Source organism: Conger conger, chromosome 13 (genome assembly GCF_963514075.1).
Source record: "Conger conger chromosome 13, fConCon1.1, whole genome shotgun sequence".
Taxonomy (NCBI): domain Eukaryota; kingdom Metazoa; phylum Chordata; class Actinopteri; order Anguilliformes; family Congridae; genus Conger; species Conger conger.
In genome coordinates this window covers 6,452,627-6,475,438 of record NC_083772.1, presented here as the reverse complement: position 1 = coordinate 6,475,438, position 22,812 = coordinate 6,452,627, and the positions used below count along the sequence as shown (strand labels likewise).

The following is a 22,812-nucleotide window of genomic DNA, read 5'->3' as shown; positions in this document are numbered from 1 at the left end:
AAAGCAAGAATGGGTTTGTGCTCTAACAGATTAACTTCATATGATTAAAATGATTCATTAAATTGAATCATATTGTCACCAGCTCTGATGCTTGTTACTTATCCAGTCACTTCATGTTATTCTTCCGAGTTAATATAAAGAACACAAACTGAACAACGACATAGGAAAAATTATCTTTATTTTAATTACATGTTTTAAAACAATAGAGGAGTCGGGGTCAGACACAGCGATATTACTATATTAATGCACATTGGTAAAAGCAGACTGGCTATGTGCGGGGTGGCACTGGGGTGGCCCATCAGATTTTACAGGTGGCACCGGGCACCCTGGCCACCCCTTATACAATTAGGAAATACAATGATACAGCTGGAAATTTCAAATTGTCACAGTTATTTCTATTTAAATTGTCAACACTTAAATCCTTAGTAAATATCTATCCTACTGCATGTGTGCAATTAGCCTATTCCTGCTAGCTACTTAGTTTTCATCAAGGAAATTACATACTGCAGAGGTCACAGAGGAAACGTTAGCACATACCTGTCATTAATAAAAAGCCATTGCAGACAAGCTGCCCACTCTTGACAGGCAAGCAGGTAATAACTGCTGAATTGTATTGCATCCCTGCCTGGTAGTTCATTGATCTTTAATTTCTTTTGAACAAATTGTAGCCGAAAATCCCTCCTGCTATGGCTCCAACTGCAGCACCCACAGGGCCTGCAACAGCAAAACCTACAGCTGCACATTTCCAAACTACTGCTCCCCCTCCAAGCCCAGCCGCGCCACCAAGGAGACAACTTAATGATACCCACGCTTTGTTTCTCCACGCTGTTGCTAATATTTCAGTTGCTTTATTTGTGGCTGATCTAACCTCATCACGCCACAGGTATTCAATTTCCGTAACACTCTGAAGTTTTCTCTCACTGCACCTGATCTCTGGCAACCTTTTCTTCAGAATAACTTCAATCTCCTTGTGAAGTTCAACAGAAGCAGTTTTGAACATATCATTGGTGTAGAAGTGCCCCTCATTTCTTAGCAGCACACTTTCTATTTTGTCAACAAGCATCTTGACTTGATTATCGTCACCGTTTGTGTTGTCTATACCACAGTAATTACCGTTAAACTTATGTACAAGATCTGAGAACACTGTATCTTTTTCTAAAAGCTTATCCAGTGTCAACTCATCACGTTTCAAATTGTCCAGCCCTACAAAAGTAACGATGGTGTATCGCTTTCCCATCTCACCAAACATCTGCTCAATCTGTACAAGAGTTTCTTTCGCCTCCGGAGTCCACCTCTCACCAACTTTAATAACAAAAAGGAATACGTGTGGGCCTGGTACAGACATACACACACACTTTCCAATCTCTTCCCTGTTATCGCTCGCACTTGATTTTGTGTCAAACAACCCTGGAGTGTCAACCACTAAAAGTCTTTTGCCAAATCTGTTGGCTTGAAGACTCTGACAATGCTCCGTTCCTGATGCTGAACCTGCCGTATGCATAAATCTCTCGTTGGCCTTTCTCCTGAGACCCAGGATAGTGTTTCCAGTGCTGCTCTTCCCACATCCCGTCTTTCCGATTAGGACGATTCGTCGAATTGGGTCTACAAGAAGACAGGCAACAGAGGACTCAAAATAAAAATCATAAGAGCAACATTAAATACATACAGTACTGTGCAGGAGTCTTAGGCACCCTAGACTTTATTATACATACGTTTATTTTGTTTGTGTATGTTAGTATAAAAGAACACATTTGAGATGAAAAGACATTCATTTTCCAAAAGATTTAATTTTACAGATACATTTTTTAATCTCATTTAAAAAAAGTAACATATTACTGTAAGCAATTGACTACTTTTCACAAACTTGATCAAGGCTGTCTGAGATCAGAAGCAAGGAGCCAACCAAAGTCTGCAGAAGAACTGTGGCAAGTTCTCTAACATGCTTGGAACAACCTCCCCGCTGATTGTCTCAGCCAACGCTGTCCTGCAGTTCTATATCTCAGTGAAGTGATGCAGTTTTAAAGCCTAAGCCTAAAAATATTGATTTGATTCCGTTTTTAACTATTCTGCTAAATTACTCAAATGTAATGTAAAATGTATAGTACGTTCATTTAGGACCTTTCATTGAATTATTTTTGAAAGAATCTTATCTGTACAGAATGGTATACAGGTGCCTATGACTTTTGCACAGTACTGTAAATTAGAATGTTAATGGTCAACTATACTTAAACACCTCCACCGGGACATTTTTGGCAGAATTATGTAGCCTAGGCCAAAAAGTGCTGCAAATACATGACAAAATGTACCTACAAGAAGCAATTCAAAATCTCCTAACACAGGGGCCCAACAAGCAAATTAAGAAAGTACACAGACATTCTAAAATAGCATAGGTTATGCTAAAGATTAAGAAATAAAATGTACCTATTGCTGGGTGTGACGTCTCAGAGCTCACATTCTGTGAACCAAGCTTCCTTCTCCACAATTGAAATGATTCTGCAATAGCAACCAACAATAAAAAAACAAACATATTACTCTGAAGTGAGACTGCTGTTTGCTGAAACACATTTTCTTTGAATTTTCTCTATTGTGTGTTCAGAATGTATTACAAAATCTGACCCAAGGCTATTCAGAAGATTTTTAATGATAAAATAATGATTTTAAAATAATCAACACGTGAAATGCGGTTGGCACTTTTTCAAGAGCTACACTCTTTATTAGGTAGACCTGTACACAGGGGCTTGTTTCACGAAAGTTGCAACATGCCAGCTGAGATCTGGAGCGTTTCACTTAGAAATCGCAATTCCAAATAGTGATGGGCAATTCGCGAAAGAACGAATCTTTTCGAACAAATCTTTCAAATGAACAAACTGAACTGAGCTCCATGAATTATTTGTTTGTTTGGCTCTCTCCCAAGCGCTGAGATCTGCCTGCCCCACTTAGCCAAAGACACTGATTTTAGGGACTCGCACAGTGTCCAAAGGCTACTTAACAGGACAGCATTGTGTGACTAAGCCGATAGCCTTACCAAAATGCCAATCAAACAACCACAAATGAACGACAATACATCAGCGAGCCGTGGAGCCATACTGAGCCGGCGAACGAATGACAGAAAGGAGTGAACGAATGAAAGAGCCGCTGAACTAGTTTGTGAACGAAGAGCTGACTGAGCCATTGAATGCCTTAGCCAAAAGAGCCATTGAACGACTCAACGAACGAGTGAGCCAAAAGAGCCATTCAATTACAGTAAATCCTCAAATTGTGTCCGGGATTCTATTTGAAGCCGGGCCTCGGATAATAGCCTGGGGCGTGGTCGATTCGGACAAATAAAGGCCGGCCCCCAAATACAAGCCGGGGTAATATTGCCTACCAGTAGGGCTATCAGTCCATGAGCACTGGAAGACATTGTTTCGATTCAACTCAATGAAATAAAAGAGCTCTTCTTAATATTTTATATTGTTGGTTGGTTTAATACTGTCGCCAATGAAAAGTCGTTGTCCTACACCATGGGTCTCCAACACGTTGCTCTCAAGTTACCAGTCGCTTGCCGCCCTCTTCTAAGTAGCTTGCCAAAGGCTGAAGCAGTATACATTTAAACACAATTGTTGCCGCGAGGCATTCCAGCCTACGGATTTAATAAAAAGTAAATCAGGCAAAATTAAAAATTAACTCAATTTAGGCTACTTGGCTACGCAATAAGGTTTCCATGTATTTACAGCACAGCGCACGTTCAATGAATGAATGAAAGCGGCTGCCTTGGCTCGCAATAAACAGACGGGTGGAAATCCCGACACCCTTTCAACTACATAAAACAGTGAACCATCAAATACCCCCCAGATTTCAGTGCCCATCAGTCCCAACATTTAGCAATAGAATCAAACAGTCCAAAAGTAAATTAAATCCCAAACCAAAGCGAAAATCTTTTTATAGCCTACCGGTATGCTGCTCCAAACGAAACGCATGTCTCACAATAAAACGCAAGATCCTTAACTTGCTGTTATCTACACTAATTTGTTATTGTTCATGAAGGCGTGTCTGGCAAGTTGTTATTTTATGGATTCTGGACTTGCATGTGATTTATTGTGTTAGATAATATTTGCAATAAACTAAGTCTGTTAAGACTGACACTATGACTTACCAAACGGTGTTCCTGATTAGCCTACACTAATCGGTTACAGGAAGTGTTGAACAGTGTTGGCCCACTTTAAGTGTAGCCTTTTACTTTATTTCTAAGAATAAAATTCTACAACAGAAGCCTAATAAGAAATAAAGGTCTGCCTCGAATACAAGCCTGCCCCAAATAAAGCCCTGTGCTTTGTGCAGCCTAAGTAAATAAAAGACCCCGGACACAATTTGTATAAAATGTATACAATGTAATTATAGCCTAGGTAATTTAACTTTAACATCAATGTCTCATAGCTTACAATTTCTTAAGAAACCTGAAATGAAGCTTTGGAACATAAAAACGTGTATTAATGCTATTCGTAGCTGATGTATTATTTTGGCTACTAAGCAGATTGCTTTTGTGCCATATCATCCATAGGGCAAAGCATAATTAAACAGATGTATTGACCAGCTGCCCGCATAGCAAGTGACGCCGGTACCGACTGACTTCTGGCCAGATCAGATCGCTTACTGTCTGTGTGCAATCCCAAAAATTAAAATATTGAGTTAGTTTTATTTTCCTCGGATTAATAGGCTATGCTACAACATGGCAACAAGTGGCGTCAACAAATACTGTCTAAAAGAGGGGTGATTTCACCTATTACACGGTTACCCCTCTGCATACATCTGATCACCACTTCATCTCATTCTCCCTCCCTCTTCCTCCCCATCCTCCTCTCCCTCCTCCCTCCCACACTTCCTCAGCCCGCCGTAACCTCCGCTCCCTCTCACCCTCTTCCTTTGCCAGCACCGTCACCGCCTCACTCCCCCCTCTCGAATCCTTCTCCAAACTCCCCGCTGACTCTGCATCTGCCACCCTCCTTTCATCTCTCTCCTCCGCCTTTGACTCTCTCTGTCCCCCTGTCTCAAAGCCACCTCGCACATCCCCTCCCAGTCCTTGGATATCTGACACCCTCCGCACCTCCAGGGCCAGCCTCCGCGCAGCGGAGAGGAAGTGGGGGAAATCCAGAGACGCTTCCGACCTCATGACTTACCAGTCTCTCCTGGCGGCATTCTCTTCCGATGTCACTGCCGCCAAAGCAAAATACTATCAAACGCAAATTCAGACCTCTGCTTCTAACCCCCGGAAACTTTTCTCCATTTTCTCCTCTCTCCTCAACGCACCGCCTCCTCCTCCTCAGTCCTCCTTCGCTGCTGATGACTTTGCTGATTTCTTCGATGAGAAGGTCGCAGTCATCCGCAGATCCTTTACAACCGCCGCCCCCCTCACTGTGCCCTTCCCCCCCTCTAGGCCCATCCCTTCCTTTTCCACTTTCTCCCCCCTTACAGACTCTGATGTTTCTCAACTCCTGCTCTGCCACCGCCCTACAACCTGTGCCCTTGACCCTATCCCCTCTTCTCTTCTCCAAACTATCACACCTGACATTCTCCCATTTGTCACCTCCCTTGTCAACTCCTCCCTGTCTTCCGGCTGTTTTCCGGCATCCTCCAAGAGGGCCCACATCACTCCGCTGCTAAAAAAGCCTACCCTGGATCCCTCCATCATCCAGAACTACCGCCCGGTATCTCTTCTTCCTTTCCTTTCTAAAACTATAGAACGAGCCGCTTCTACTCAACTTTCTTCCTTTTTTTCTAACAACAACCTGCTAGACCCCCATCAGTCTGGCTTCAGATCGGGCCACTCGACAGAGACTGCGCTCCTCTCTGTCAGTGAGTCACTTCATGCCGCACGAGCAGCCTCCCTCTCCTCTGTCCTCATTCTTCTAGATCTCTCTGCTGCCTTCGACACTGTGGATCACTCCATCCTCCTGTCTGCCCTGTCAGCAACGGGCATCTGTGGCACAGCTCTGGACTGGATTGAGTCCTACCTCTCTGGTCGCTCCTTCCAGGTTGCCTGGGCTGGTTCAGTATCGACACCTCGGCCCCTCGCCACAGGAGTTCCCCAGGGCTCAGTCCTTGGCCCGCTTCTCTTTTCTCTCTACACTCGCTCCCTTGGCCCTGTGATCACTGCACATGGGCTATCCTACCACTGCTATGCGGACGATACCCAACTCTTCGTCTCGTTCCCGCCGTCTGATACGCAGGTTTCAGCCCGTATCTCTGCTTGCCTGAGGGACATCCAGAGCTGGATGGACAACCACCATCTAAAGCTCAACCCAGGTAAAACTGAAATGATATTCATCCCTGCTAATACCTCTCCCCAACTGGATCTCTCCATTTCCCTCGGGGATACCACACTCACGCCGTCACCCAGTGCAAGGAACCTCGGCGTGGTGATGGACAGCAGACTGTCCCTTTCCGAGAACATTGCGGCGGTGACCCGGTCTTGCAGGTTCTTCCTATACAACATACGGAGAATCCGCCCCTTTCTCACCCCCTACTCGACCCAGCTCCTGGTCCAAGCGATGGTTCTGTCCCGCCTGGACTACTGCAATTCCCTCTTGGCTGGCCTCCCGGCGTCTGCCATCAGACCCCTCCAACTCATCCAGAATGCAGCAGCTCGTCTGGTCTTCAACCTTCCCAAATACTCACACGTCACCCCCCTGCTTACTTCCCTCCACTGGCTGCCTGTCATGGCTCGCATCAAATTCAAAACATTGGTGCTAGCCTTCCAAGCAGTTAAAGGGTCTTCCCCAGCTTATCTGCAAAAAATCATCAGACCCTACACCCCTGCCAGACCTCTTCGTTCAGCCTCCACAGGCCGCTTGGCACCTCCCCCTCTCAGAACCTCCACCTCACGCTCACGACTACTGTCTGTTCTGGCTCCACGGTGGTGGAACGAACTCCCCGTTGAGGTCAGAACTATAGAATCCCTCCCCACCTTCAAGCGCAAGCTGAAGACACACCTCTTCAAACAGCACCTCTCCCCATCCCTCCCTACCTCCCTGTGAACCTTAATTATTGTCTCTGTGACTTGTGTATCAGTATTTTAGTTGGCTAGGTAAGCAGTGTTTGGATAGTTAACTTTGGTGACTTTTGCTCTGTTTGTTTGTTTGTTCAAAAAAAAAAAAAAAAAAAAAAAAAAAAAAAAAAAATATGGCCCTTGTCCTTATCTTTGTTGTACAGGTAGCAGTTGAAATTGTACTTACCTCTAGGGTCTTTCAGCGAACTTATCCCTGGTTATGGGTATGCACTTTGTTGTACGTCGCTCTGGATAAGAGCGTCTGCCAAATGCCAATAATGTAATGTAATGTAATGGTTGCAGTTTACACGTTATACTAAAGGGGGAATGTTAAATCAATTCCACAACTGGACTGGGTGATATTCCGAGAGAGCCACACGCGGGCGGCTTGTTTACGCTGTGAACCAATACAGCGTAAACAATACTGCGAGTGAACTGAGTAACATATGAGACTCATGCCCAGCTGCGTGAAGTTGGCAAATGTTGCTGGCCACAATTGGAGACTTCCGGTTCGCATTTATCAAAATAAAAGTTCGGTGAATAAAATTATTTATGAACTGTAATTTTGTCAATTTTAATTGTTAAATTAATACAGTTGGATATGATTGTGATGTATTTGCAGAGAATATACAATTGTGCACAAATTTCAATAAAAACTGTTTGCCACCTGTTGTTGCTGTCTGTCAGGTGTGGTATGGGCATGCATTGCCATAGACTGTCAGTTGCCACCCAGCTCATTTGCATAGCTCATAACTCAAAAACTAGAAATTGTTTCAAAATGAAAGGGGGTATACATTTGTTAGCTGGACCCTTATCTTTAATATTCTACAGTCCTTTCTGCAAAATCCTGTTCCGAGCAATTGTTGCTGTGTTTCTAGTGTGGGGTGGCCATACATTGCTATTGACTGTCAGTTGCCACCCAACTCATTTGCATAGCTCATAACTCAAAAACTAGAAATTGTTTCAAAATGAAAGGGGGTATACATTTGTTAGCTGGACCCATATCTTTAATATGAAACAGTCCTTTCTGCAAAATCCTGTTCCGAGCAATTGTTGCTGTGTTTCTAGTGTGGGGTGGCCATACATTGCTATTGACTGTCAGTTGCCACCCAGCTCATTTGCATAGCTCATAACTCAAAAACTAGAAATTGTTTCAAAATGAAAGGGGGTATACATTTGTTAGCTAGACCCTTATCTTTAATATTCTACAGTCCTTTCTGTGAAATCCTGTTCCGAGCAATTGTTGCTATGTTTCTAGTGTGGGGAGGCCATACGTTGCCATAGACTGTCAATTGCCACCCAGCTCATTTGCATAGCTCATAACTCAAAAACTAGAAATTGTTTCAAAATGAAAGGAGGTATACATTTGTTAGTTGGACCGATATCTTTAATATTCTACAGTCCTTTCTGCAAAATCCTGTTCCGAGCAATTGTTGCTGTGTTTCTAGTGTGGGGTGGCCATACATTGCTATTGACTATCAGTTGCCACCCAACTCATTTGCATAGCTCATAACTCAAAAACTAGAAATTGTTTCCAAATGAAAGGGGGTATACATTTGTTAGCTGGACCCATATCTTTAATATGAAAGAGTCCTTTCTGCAAAATCCTGTTCCGAGCAATTGTTGCTGTGTTTCTAGTGTGGGGTGGCCATACGTTGCCATAGACTGTCAATTGCCACCCAGCTCATTTGCATAGCTCATAACTCAAAAACTAGAAATTGTTTCAAAATGAAAGGGGGTATACATTTGTTAGTTGGACCCATATCTTTAATATTCTACAGTCCTTTCTGCAAAATCCTGTTCCGAGCAATTGTTGCTGTGTTTCTAGTGTGGGGTGGCCATACGTTGCCATAGACTGTCAATTGCCACCCAGCTCATTTGCATAGCTCATAACTCAAAAACTAGAAATTGTTTCAAAATGAAAGGGGGTATACATTTGTTAGTTGGACCCATATCTTTAATATTCTACAGTCCTTTCTGCAAAATCCTGTTCCGAGCAATTGTTGCTGTGTTTCTAGTGTGGGGTGGCCATACATTGCTATTGACTGTCAGTTGCCACCCAACTCATTTGCATAGCTCATAACTCAAAAACTAGAAATTGTTTCAAAATGAAAGGGGGTATACATTTGTTAGCTGGACCCTTATCTTTAATATTCTACAGTCCTTTCTGCAAAATCCTGTTCCGAGCAATTGTTGCTGTGTTTCTAGTGTGGGGAGGCCATACGTTGCCATAGACTGTCAATTCACAAGCAGCTCATTTGCATAGCTGATAACTCAAAAACTATGAATTGTTTCAAAATGAAAGGGGGTATAGATTTGTTAGCTGGACCCATATCTTTAATATGAAACAGTCCTTTCTGCAAAATCCTGTTCCGAGCAATTGTTGCTGTGTTTCTAGTGTGGGGTGGCCATACATTGCTATTGACTGTCAGTTGCCACCCAACTCATTTGCATAGCTCATAACTCAAAAACTAGAAATTGTTTCAAAATGAAAGGGGGTATACATTTGTTAGCTAGACCCTTATCTTTAATATTCTACAGTCCTTTCTGTGAAATCCTGTTCCGAGCAATTGTTGCTATGTTTCTAGTGTGGGGAGGCCATACGTTGCCATAGACTGTCAATTGCCACCCAGCTCATTTGCATAGCTCATAACTCAAAAACTAGAAATTGTTTCAAAATGAAAGGGGGTATACATTTGTTAGCTGGACCCATATCTTTAATATTCTACAGTCCTTTCTGCAAAATCCTGTTCCGAGCAATTGTTGCTGTGTTTCTAGTGTGGGGTGGCCATACGTTGCCATAGACTGTCAATTGCCACCCAGCTCATTTGCATAGCTCATAACTCAAAAACTAGAAATTGTTTCAAAATGAAAGGGGGTATACATTTGTTAGTTGGACCCATATCTTTAATATTCTACAGTCCTTTCTGCAAAATCCTGTTCCGAGCAATTGTTGCTGTGTTTCTAGTGTGGGGTGGCCATACGTTGCTATTGACTGTCAGTTGCCACCCAACTCATTTACATAGCTCATAACTCAAAAACTAGAAATTGTTTCAAAATGAAAGGGGGTATACATTTGTTAGCTGGACCCTTATCTCTAATATTCTATGTTCACAGCAATTGTTGCTGTGTGTCAGGTGCAGGGTGGGCATTCATTGCTATAGACTGTCAATTCACATGCTGCTCATTATAGACCTATATACCCAGGGATAAACCCAAACCATGCAACTTTACAATGAAATTAAAGTCAAATCAACTTTATTTGTGTTGCACATTTCACGCTATATTTGTCAGTACATGCCTTAGAGCAGTGCTTCTCAACCAGGAATTTATTAATTGATTTATTTAATTTAGGGCATTTTTGGTGGTATGATTGGTTCAGTTATTAAATTAGTTGTTTCAGTTTCTGGTTACAACAAAAACCTTCCGGCAAGACTAGAGTTGAGAAACACAGCTTTAGCGCAAGCCCCAGCCTTTCCCCCCACAAAAGCAAGCCTAGGGCAACAGTGGCAAGGAAAAACTTCCAAGGTGGAGAAGGAAGAAACCTTGGGAGGAACCAGACTTAAGTGGGGGGGCCCATTCTCCTCTGGCTGGCTTACGGGTGACAATGATGGTCAGATAAAACAATTAACAATTAATTATGAACAATTTGTTCATGTGATGGGTTTTGAATGTGTGTGAGATTGGCAGGGTGCAGATGAAGGAGGTGGCGGTCCTGGGGCAGTATGTGGGGGGTGTCTCAGCGCTGCAGTATGATTGTGATGAAGACAAGGGGGAAAAAAATGACAATATGGCAGTGGGAAGTAAGTAGGGACACAAATGGGACTTGGAAACAAACCGAGGCCTTAATTGTAAGGAGGATTTACTGTTGGGCTAATTCTAATGAGTATTTAATTTTAAGTTAAGTCATCCAGGACAACCTTTACTTTTTGAAAACACAAACGTAAAGTCCAAAGCTGCTCCCATCTAACTGACCTGGAAAGGAAGGACATTGGTGAGCATATTCAAAAACCAAATTTACTGGATGTAGTTTTCCTGTAATGCCAAAATACTGTAAAGATAAATAGAGTGAGAGACGGTCAAGAACTGCTAATAAAGATGAGTTGTGGTGCTTCAGTGAATCCATTAATATTGCTTTTAAAAATATTTTTCCCTCTAATATCCTGCAATGTTCCATTGTAATATGAATCATGGTCCAATGTAACAAATCTAAATTCACTGGAACAAGGACAAATTTAAATCTCCACCAATTTCTTTTTAAATTTGGTAAATTTGGCAAGACCTCAATTGTCTTGCAGTACAAACTATACAGTTCCTGGCTAACAAATAGTTGCAGTAGAGGGGACTGCAAGAATTATTTTTTTGGGTACTGTTCTGATTAAAAATGACAGGTATGTGTTTATAATGGAATCATTTAGCCAATTGTTTCCAGGATTTCACAGAAAGGACTGTAGAATATTAAAGATATGGGTAGATAGAGTAAATGGATACCCCCTTTCATTTTGAAACAATTTATAGTTTTTGAGTTATCAGCTATGCAAATGAGCTGCTTGTGAATTGACAGTCAATAGCAATGTATTACATTATTGGCATTTAGCAGACGCTCTTATCCAGAGCGACGTACAACAAAGTGCAAACCCATAACCAGGGATAAGTTCGCTGAAAGACCCTAGAGGGAAGTACAATTTCAACTGCTACCTGTACAACAAAGATAAAGACGAGGGCCTTTTATTTTTATTTTATTTTTTTTATTTTTTTGAGAACAAATTAACAAACAAACAGAGCAAAAGTGACCAAAGTGAACTATCCAAACACTGCTTACCTAGCCAACTAAAAATACCGATACACAAAGCACATCACAGAGACAACAATTAAGGTTCACAGGGAGGTAGGGAGGGACGGGGAGAGGTGCTGCTTGAAGAGGTGCGTCTTCAGCTTGCGCTTGAAGGTGGGGAGAGATTCTACAGTTCTGACCTCAACGGGGAGTTCGTTCCACCACCGTGGAGCCAGAACAGACAGTAGTCGTGAGCGTGAGGTGGAGGTTCGGAGAGGGGGAGGTGCCAAGCGGCCTGTGGAGGCTGAACGAAGAGGTCTGGCAGGGGTGTAGGGTCTGATGATTTTTTGTAGATAAGCTGGGGAAGACCCTTTAACTGCTTGGAAGGCTAGCACCAATGTTTTGAATTAGATGCGAGCCATGACAGGCAGCCAGTGGAGGGAAGTAAGCAGGGGGGTGACGTGTGAGTATTTGGGAAGGTTGAAGACCAGACGAGCTGCTGCATTCTGGATGAGTTGGAGGGGTCTGATGGCAGACGCTGGGAGGCCAGCCAAGAGGGAATTGCAGTAGTCCAGGCGGGACAGAACCATCGCTTGGACCAGGAGCTGGGTCGAGTAGGGGGTGAGAAAGGGGCGGATTCTCTGTATGTTGTATAGGAAGAACCTGCAAGACCGGGTCACCGCTGCAATGTTCTCGGAAAGGGACAGTCTGCTGTCCATCACCACGCCGAGGTTCCTTGCACTGGGTGACGGCGTGAGTGTGGTATCCCCGAGGGAAATGGAGAGATCCAGATGGGGAGAGGTTTTAGCAGGGATGAATATCATTTCAGTCTTGCCTGGGTTGAGCTTTAGATGGTGGTTGTCCATCCAGCTCTGGATGTCAATCAGGCAAGCAGAGATACGGGCTGAAACCTGCGTATCAGACGGCGGGAACGAGACGAAGAGTTAGGTATCGTCCGCGTAGCAGTGGTAGGATAGCCCATGTGCAGTGATCACAGGGCCAAGGGAGCGAGTGTAAAGAGAAAAAAGAAGCGGGCCTAGGACTGAGCCCTGGGGAACTCCTGTGGCGAGGGGCCGAGGTGTCGATACCGAACCAGCCCAGGCAACCTGGAAGGAGCGACCAGAGAGGTAGGACTCAATCCAGTCCAGGGCTGTGGCACAGATGCCCGTTGCTGAGAGGGCAGATAGGAGGATGGAGTGATCCACAGTGTCGAAGGCAGCAGAGAGATCTAGGAGAATGAGGACAGAGGAGAGGGAGGCTGCTCGTGCGGCATGGAGTGACTCACTGACGGAGAGCAGCGCGGTCTCTGTCGAGTGGCCCGATCTGAAGCCAGACTGATGGGGGTCTAGCACGTATGGCCACCCCACACTAGAAACACAGCAACAATTGCTCGGAACAGGATTTTGCAGAAAGGACTGTAGAATATTAAAGATATGGGTCCAACTAACAAATGTATAACCCCTTTCATTTTGAAACAATTCATAGTTTTTGAGTTATCAGCTATGCAAATGAGCTGGGTGGCAATTGACAGTCTATGGCAACGTATGGCCTCCCCACACTAGAAACACAGCAACAATTGCTCGGAACAGGATTTTGCAGAAAGGACTGTAGAATATTAAAGATATCGGTCCAACTAACAAATGTATACCCCCTTTCATTTTGAAACAATTTCTAGTTTTTGAGTTATCAGCTATGCAAATGAGCTGGGTGGCAACTGACAGTCAATAGCAACGTATGGCCTCCCCACACTAGAAACACAGCAACAATTGCTCGGAACAGGATTTTGCAGAAAGGACTGTAGAATATTAAAGATATGGGTCCAACTAACAAATGTATACCCCCTTTCATTTTGAAACAATTCATAGTTTTTGAGTTATCAGCTATGCAAATGAGCTGGGTGGCAATTGACAGTCTATGGCAACGTATGGCCTCCCCACACTAGAAACACAGCAACAATTGCTCGGAACAGGATTTTGCAGAAAGGACTGTAGAATATTAAAGATATGGGTCCAACTAACAAATGTATACCCCCTTTCATTTTGAAACAATTCATAGTTTTTGAGTTATCAGCTATGCAAATGAGCTGGGTGGCAATTGACAGTCTATGGCAACGTATGGCCTCCCCACACTAGAAACACAGCAACAATTGCTCGGAACAGGATTTTTCAGGAAGGACTGTTTAATATTAAAGATAAGGGTCCAGCTAACAAATGTATACCCCTTTCATTTTGAAACAATTCATAGTTTTTGAGTTATGAGCTATGCAAATGAGTTGGGTGGCAATTGACAGTCTATGGCAACGTATGGCCTCCCCACACTAGAAACACAGCAACAATTGCTCGGAACAGGATTTTGCAGAAAGGACTGTTTAATATTAAAGATAAGGGTCCAGCTAACAAATGTATACCCCTTTCATTTTGAAACAATTCATAGTTTTTGAGTTATGAGCTATGCAAATGAGTTGGGTGGCAATTGACAGTCTATGGCAACGTATGGCCTCCCCACACTAGAAACACAGCAACAATTGCTCGGAACAGGATTTTGCAGAAAGGACTGTTTCATATTAAAGATATGGGTCCAACTAACAAATGTATACCCCCTTTCATTTTGAAACAATTCATAGTTTTTGAGTTATGAGCTATGCAAATGAGCTGGGTGGCAATTGACAGTCTATGGCAATGTATGGCCTCCCCACACTAGAAACACAGCAACAATTGCTCGGAACAGGATTTTGCAGAAAGGACTGTAGAATATTAAAGATATCGGTCCAACTAACAAATGTATACCCCCTTTCATTTTGAAACAATTAATAGTTTTTGAGTTATCAGCTATGCAAATGAGTTGGGTGGCAATTGACAGTCTATGGCAATGTATGGCCTCCCCACACTAGAAACACAGCAACAATTGCTCGGAACAGGATTTTGCAGAAAGGACTGTAGAATATTAAAGATATCGGTCCAACTAACAAATGTATACCCCCTTTCATTTTGAAACAATTAATAGTTTTTGAGTTATCAGCTATGCAAATGAGTTGGGTGGCAATTGACAGTCTATGGCAACGTATGGCCTCCCCACACTAGAAACACAGCAAGAATTGCTCGGAACAGGATTTTGCAGAAAGGACTGTTTAATATTAAAGATAAGGGTCCAGCTAACAAATGTATACCCCCTTTCATTTTGAAACAATTTCTAGTTTTTGAGTTATGAGCTATGCAAATGAGCTGGGTGGCAATTGACAGTCTATGGCAATGTATGGCCTCCCCACACTAGAAACACAGCAACAATTGCTCGGAACAGGATTTTGCAGAAAGGACTGTAGAATATTAAAGATATGGGTCCAGCTAACAAATGTATACCCCCTTTCATTTTGAAACAATTAATAGTTTTTGAGTTATCAGCTATGCAAATGAGTTGGGTGGCAATTGACAGTCTATGGCAACGTATGGCCTCCCCACACTAGAAACACAGCAACAATTGCTCGGAACAGGATTTTGCAGAAAGGACTGTAGAATATTAATGATAAGGGTCCAGCTAACAAATGTATACCCCCTTTCATTTTGAAACAATTTCTAGTTTTTGAGTTATGAGCTATGCAAATGAGCTGCTTGTGAATTGACAGTCAATGGCATTGCATGCCCTTACCACACTGTAAATACAGCAACAATTGCTCGGAACATGATTTTAGATAATAAATGTATAATTTTATATATATTATACATAGATTTAATGTATGCCCCTTCATATTTGGCAACTTTTTTTTCAAACAGTAAGCAGGTATGCAAATGAGCAGTTATTGAACCGACAGGGTCAAGCAATTTATGCTTGGCCTACAATATAGTCACTAGTCAAATAGCAAGCTAGTTGCTTGCTGACTTTTGTAAGTTCTATCAGCAATGAATTTAAACAATGGTAATTATGTGAGGAAGCGCAGCAAACGCGGTAACTATGTTCTCATTATTTAACGTTACTCAGCAGCTCTTATTTTGACGGAAAATCACAGGAAGTTGAAACCGGAACTTCTGTACAGGAAGTCTAATTGTTGCCAACTTCACGGAGCTCTCATGCCCGTACTTTCCGGAAGTACAATGGAACGCACAAGTGAGCCGAACGAACGACGAACTGAGTAACACATGAAACTCATGTGTAAGTAACTACCAATTGTAAGAAGGACTTTTGGGAGACCAAGTAAGTAAAGAAATTTCACTTGACTACTGTGTTGGCCACGGATAAGTGAATTAAGTTTACACATTGGCACTTTACGGACGCATCAGGACGGGAGGTGCCTACTCCGCCTGAAAACCCCAAGAAAACGGTTGCTCGGAGCGGTGAACCCTTACAATAAAGATGTTTAGAAAAATATGCCTGAAGTTCCTTTTCTGAACGAAATCCCAGAGAGTATCGGCTATTTAAAATGCACTTTCTTTGTACTTTACAGAAGTAAATGGTTTAAAAATAAAAGTAGCTAGGCCTATAGCCTACCACTTTAGGATGCCGATCTGAGAATATATTTTATTCTTTCTGGAGCCTGTCTCTGCAGCCGATCTGCACTATCAGAGGAAATCGCACATTTGCGACGGAGAAAATGGGTTTTGCGAGAGGTATTTTAGTCGTCGCATGTTTATTACATTTACATTACATTTAATAAGGAAGTGGAAGTTTCCACCTTTCTACCAACTTTCTAACAATAAAATAGAACATTGAGAAAATAAATCTTAGCGGGAAAGATAGCCTACCTTCTTGCTCAGAGTTGTGGTCCGGTCGCAATGAATTTGACATTGTTTCTGATTGTTGTTTCTGAGAAACGAAGTGCCGATAATCACGCCGCCGCTGCAGTCGAAAGTGAGGTAGCTCCGTGAAGTTGGCAAATGTTGCTCAACACAATTGGAGACTTCGGGCTCGCATTTATCAAAATAAAAGTTCGGTGAATAAAATTATTTATGTACTGTAATTTTGTCAATTTTCATTTTGAAATTAATACAGTTGGATTTAATTGTGATGCATTTGCAGAGAATATAAAAGTGTGCACTAATTTCCATAAAAACTTTGCCACCAGTTGTTGCTGTCTTTCAGGTGTGGTATGGGCATGCATTGCCATAGACTGTCAATTGCCACCCAGCTCATTTGCATAGCTCATAACTCAAAAACTATACTTTTTACGAAATGAAAGGGGGTACACATTTGTTAGCTGGACCCATATCTTTAATTTTCTCCAGTATTTTTGGTGAAATCATGTTCCCAGCAATTGTTGCTGTTTTTCCAGTGTGGGGTGGCCATACGTTGCTATGGATTGTCAATTCATAAGCAGCTCATTTGCATAGCTGATAACTCAAAAACTATAGATTGTTACCAAATGAAAGGGGGTATGCATTTACTCTATAGACCAATATATTTAATATTCTACAGTAGTTTCTGTGAAATCATGTTCCCAGGAATTGTTGCTGTGTTTCCAGTGTGGGGTGGCCATACATTTCTGGGTGCCAACTGACAGTCAGTAGCAATGTATGGTCACAATTATATCCAACTGTATTAATTTAACAATGAAAATTGACAAAATTACAGTTCATATATAATTTGATTCACCAAACTTTTATTTTGATAGATGCTAACCGGAAGTCTCCAATTATGGCCAGCAACATTTGCCAACTTCACGCAGCTAGTTCCGGATGATGTATAGCTATGCACTATTTTCACCAATGAAAATATTGCAATCATTTGTTGCCCAGTTTGTGGTAGGAGCTCAAACACATTGAGAGACTGGCAGCTCTGAACAAGCCGTCGAGGATGAAAGGGCTATTGAAGTCACGATACATTTAGACCCCACTTGTAGCTGTCTAAATAACTGTCGAGGAATAGACGGTGGAGACGAGCAGAAAGATGTTTTTCTGCTAGATGTATATATATATATATAGTGGAACTTTTCTAACTTTACTTTTAACTAGGGTTGCCACACGTTCTGGTTTTCCCGGGATTGTTATCTTTTTTGAGCGACTGCCCCGGAAAATTACTATTCTTTCCTGGGACACAAATTGTCCCGGTTTTTCTGTAACTGTGTGAGTTGAGATGTCTCTCGCCTTCTTTACCCTGTGAGCCTCCAAGGCTACGGCCATAAACTGTGTGTTCTATATTATCTTGTCTTGGGAGCCTGTGAGCCTGCAGGACCAAAAACATAAGACCTCAGCACAGAGGTTACCATGGACATTATCTTCCCCCTGGAGCTAGGGAGTTAAAACAAGATAAGATAAACTGCTCAGACGTGCAGGCCCTGCGCAGGCCCTGCGTATACATTGTGCTGGAATGTTCTGAGAACATATATCTGCATAAACAGTACCTCGAGGGGGGGAGATATGAATAAACATCTGTAGTAAGGAGAAGAGTGGTGGATTGTCTTCGAATGTTAATCATTGGGAATATTAATCAAAGGGGGCGTACATTTGTTGCGCTCTGCGCATACATATATCCAGACAAAGGAGAAAACCCTTGTCCTTGTTTTTGCATGCAACTTGGACCCTATGCGCACAATAAAGATTGGATTTTATTTACTGTCTCTGTCTCTGAGTGTTCTCTTACAGGAATAAATTAAAATTCCCACCACACCTGTCCCGGGTGTGTTCCTGCCTGTCGCCCAATGGGCCAATGAACAATTATTAGTCCTTAGTGCATTCAAGACATTTTTCACTCGAAATCAAGGGCTGGAATTATATGTTGTGAAGCTTAAATGTATGCTGTCGCTCAATGTATGCTTTCGCGGGTTGGAGATGGAGGGAGATGTAGCTAGATTTGGCTGGATACATCACAGTGTATTAAGGTCATTTGGCAGAGCGAGCATAATACTGTTGATTAGACTAAGCAGGAGGCAATCTTCCCATGGAGCAATGCAGAGGTAAGGGCCCAACAGCTGTGCTTATTGAGGCTACACCAGGGATCGAACCACCGACCTTGCGGGTCCCAGTCATGTACCTTAACCTCTACGCTGCAGGCTGCCCCCGTGTAGGTATCACAGTGTGGGCATCTCCGGCTTCATTAACTGACAGAAAGTTGGGCGAAGAGTGTTTCCTGTTAGGGGGGGGGTGTGAGCATGTATGCACCTCTGGGTGTGTGTACATGTATGCATGTTGTTGAGAATGTGTGCGTGTATCTGTGTCTACAATTGTATTGTATTTGTGTGTGTCAACTTGTGCTTGTATACCTTTGTGTGTGTTTATAATGATGTGTGTCTGTTGAAGTTTGATCAAAATGCTCTTATTGAAAAGCAGGAATGATGAAGTTTGATTTAAATGCTTTTATTAAAACTGTGAAATTGTTAGAATTGAGAATAAGTGAATAAGTCAGCATGAGTAATTAGAACTGTGTGTCTGTTCAAACATATTGAGCTGCAAAGTACAGAGTGCAGAGAACACTGAATCAGGTGTTTAAAAACCATGCCATTGGATGCGATCTGTTTTGACTAAATGATGCAGGTCAAGCAATGTGGGTCTTTGCAGAGAAATGTTTTGAGTTAGTGATCATCAGCCAATTTTCCTGCGTCATTATAGAGGTGAAAGGTTAAGACAGCTCTGCTTGAAGGCGGGTTAAGAGAGACAATGTGATATCTGTCAAATGACTGGTTAGCTATATTGTATAAAGACTAGGATACTTTCGACTGTTACTTTGGAATTCTCTGGTCTCTTGAAGCTTCTTGCACGGAGCACACAGATTCCCCATATTAATCTGTTTTATTTTAAAGTAAAGATTTGGAATGAGCAACTGTTGACTGAATATTTATTCAACATCATTGCTGCCAATACAACTTCACCCACATAAAAGGGACGAGGAGGAAAAGCGACAAAAATATTTCCTCAACACGTCACTGTGTGTACATGCCTTAGCATGACTATACACTTTCAGTAATTGCTAAAGCAATACTGCTACTAATGCATGTTTGCGTGGGTTTCCTCTGGGTACTCCGGTTTCCTCCCACAGTCAAAAGACATGCAGATTAGGCTGATTGGAGAGTCTTAATTGTGCCCTGCGATGGACTGGCGACATGTCCAGGGTGTATTCCTGCCTTTTGCCCAATGTATGCTGGGATAGGCTCCAGCCCCCCTGTGACCCTGTTAAGGATAAGCGGGTTAAGATAATGGATGGATGGTTGAAAATTCGTTCTCAACAGCCAATGGCGTTTCAACGTCAGCGCGTTTACAGAGAAGAGGGAGGGATAAACAGTGTTGTGGTTTGAAGGTGTCTGTTGATGCTATTCCTCTCTTGGCCGTTACAAGTCCGAATTTACCTATTGTACCTTCAACATAACCAAATAGTATCATTTGGAGTATTGAATGAGCGAGTCGTGGAGATTTCAGCTGTATGTTGTCGTCAAAACACGAGTAACCATAAAGCGCAATGTAGATGTGCACCAAGATTTCAAGTGCATAAAGCGTGACCAACGTTTTTCGATGTGTGGATGGCGTGACCGCAGTTCTGTCTACATCTACCCCGAAGCAACACACTATTGTTATCTGAAAGTTTAATTTATTATTCCGCCGGTTTTTTTTGTCCACCTACTCCTCCCACAGTTTCCATTACATTACATTAATGGCATTTGGCAGACGCATTTATCCAGAGTGACGTACAGCAAAGTGCATACACATAACCGGGAATAAGAAGATAAGTAAGACCCTAGAGGAAGGTACAATTTTAACTGCTACCAGTACAACAAATTTAATATATAACAAATATACGAGTAAACAGCTTACCTAGCCGAGCAGAACTAGTGAAGGTATCATCTTAATGACAAGTAAATAGTACAGACAACAGTTAAGGTGTACAGGGTGGGGAGAGGTGCAGCTTGAGGAGGTGCGTCTGGTGACAGTTAGATTTTTGCTTTTTGCTTTTTGTTATTAGTTAGCAAATCTAGTGTGTTTTTCACCAGCCGCCGGCAGTTTCGCTCGGTTCTGTTATTCTGATTAGGTGATCAGAATCAGTTAGATACTTTGGATGCTGGAATTGTTAGGATAATTATTAGATTGCTAGTTTGCATTAGTAATTAGCAGTTCATATAGACGTGCTCATTTTGGAATGGTATGGTGTGTCAGCACCCCATTACAGTCTGCTCTCTCCCCTTCAGAACGCGCTTCCAGCGACGTGGCCCTCCACGGCGACGGAACCCCACCAAAATCTGCTACTCCTCACTGACCCCCTGTGACAACTTCACAGTTGCAGGAGGGATATGGAACTGCCAATCTGCCACATGGAAGGCTGACTTCATGACTGGTTATGCCTCCCTCCTGTCCCTACAGTTCCTTGCCCTCACCGAGACCTGGATTACACCAGAGTACACCGCCACCCCCGCTGCCCTCTGATCCTCCTTCTCCTTCTCACACACCCCCCGGCCCTCTGGCCGTGGAGGTGGCACTGGCTTGCTGATCTCCCCTTTGTGGAAATTCTCTGCGTTTTCCCTCACTGACCTATCCCTATCCACCTTTGAATGCCACACTGTCTCAATTACTCACCCTGTTAAACTTTATATTGTCGTTGTTTATCGTCCTCCAGGTGCCCAGGGAAGTTTTCTTGATGAGCTTGACACTCTACTCAGCTCGTTCCCTGAGGATGGCACCCTACTTATCCTCCTGGGAGATTTCAACATCCACCTGGAAGCCTCCCAGTCTGCTGCCTTCTTACCACTACTTCACTCCTTTGACCTCTCTCTGCAGCACTCTCCCCCAACTCACAAGGCTGGAAACCTTCTCGACCTGATCTTTCTGAGGAACTGCTCCTCTTCTAACCCCACTGTTACCCCCTTACACAAGTCCGATCACCACTTCATTTCCTTCTCCATCCGCCTAGCCCCTCTGCCTCCCGCCCCTTCTCTCACCCCCACTGTTTCTGTCCGATGTAACCTCCGCTCTCTATCACCCTCCTCCCTTGCCCCCAGAGTCACCGCTTCCCTCCCTCCTCTTGAATCCTTCTCCAAACTAGCCACTGATTCCACATCTTCCGTGCTGCTTTCCTCTCTCTCCTCAGCCCTTGACTCTCTCTGTCCTCTTGTCTCCCGGCCTGCTCGATCCTCCGCTCCCAGCCCATGGGTTTCTGACCTTCTACGTTCCTCCAGGCCCAGCCTACGTGCAGCTGAGAGGAAGTGGAGGAAATCAAAAGACCCATCGGACCTGTCTTCCTACCAGTCTCTCCTGGCGGAATTCTCCTCCGCTATCACCACTGCCAAAAGAAATTACTTCAAAATCCAGAATTCCACTTCTAACCCTCGTCAACTGTTCTCCATTTTCTCCTCTCTCCTCAGCACACCTCCCCCACCATCTCAGTCTTCGCTCACTGCTGATGACTTTGCGGTATTTTTTGACGAGAAGGTTGCAGATATCCGCAGCACCTTCATGACCACCACCACTTCTATGCCTGCTTCCCTTTATGTGTCTGCCCCCTGTTTCTCCTCTTTCTGTCCCCTTACAGATGCTGATGTTACTCACCTCCTGCTCTCCCACTGCCCTACTACTTGTGCCCTGGACCCCATCCCCTCAAACCTCTTTCAGGCAATCATGCCTGACATCCTCCCGTTTGTCACCTCCCTTTTGTTAACTCCTCTCTGTCCTCTGGCTGCTTTCCCTCATCATTCAAGAGAGCCTACATCACCCTGCTCCTAAAGAAACCCACTTTAGACCCCTCCTGCATTCAAAACTACCGTCCGGTATCTCTCCTTCCTTTTCTATCCAAATCCATTGAACGAGCCGCCTCCAACCAACTCTCTTCCTTCCTCTCACAGAATAACCTGCTGGACCCCCACCAGTCCGGCTTCAGACCTGGCCACTCGACGGAGACTGCACTCTCTGTCAATGAGTCCCTTCAGGCTGCACGAGCAACCTCTCTCTCCTCTGTCCTGATCCTTCTTGACCTCTCTGCGGCGTTCGACACGGTCAACCACTCCATCCTCTTAGCCTCCCTGGCATCTACAAGGATCTGTGGCACAGCCTTAGAGTGGATCAAATCTTATCTCTCTGGCCGGTCATCCCAGGTGTCCTGGGCTGGAGGA

General features: G+C 43.4%; 1 protein-coding gene across 1 annotated transcript; it reads right to left on the bottom strand.

Annotated features, from left to right (window-relative positions):
* Positions 1 to 635: 635 nt before the first annotated feature.
* On the bottom strand, positions 636 to 16,664 carry LOC133108547 (GTPase IMAP family member 7-like). The gene is made up of 3 exons (XM_061218128.1): positions 16,532 to 16,664; positions 2,422 to 2,493; positions 636 to 1,602 (listed from the first exon to the last, which is right to left on the bottom strand). The coding sequence occupies exons 1-3, from the start codon at positions 16,572 to 16,574 to the stop codon at positions 644 to 646; spliced, it is 1,074 nt and encodes a 357-aa protein (XP_061074112.1). The 5' UTR covers positions 16,575 to 16,664; the 3' UTR covers positions 636 to 643.
* Between the last annotated feature and the right edge of the window lie 6,148 nt (positions 16,665 to 22,812).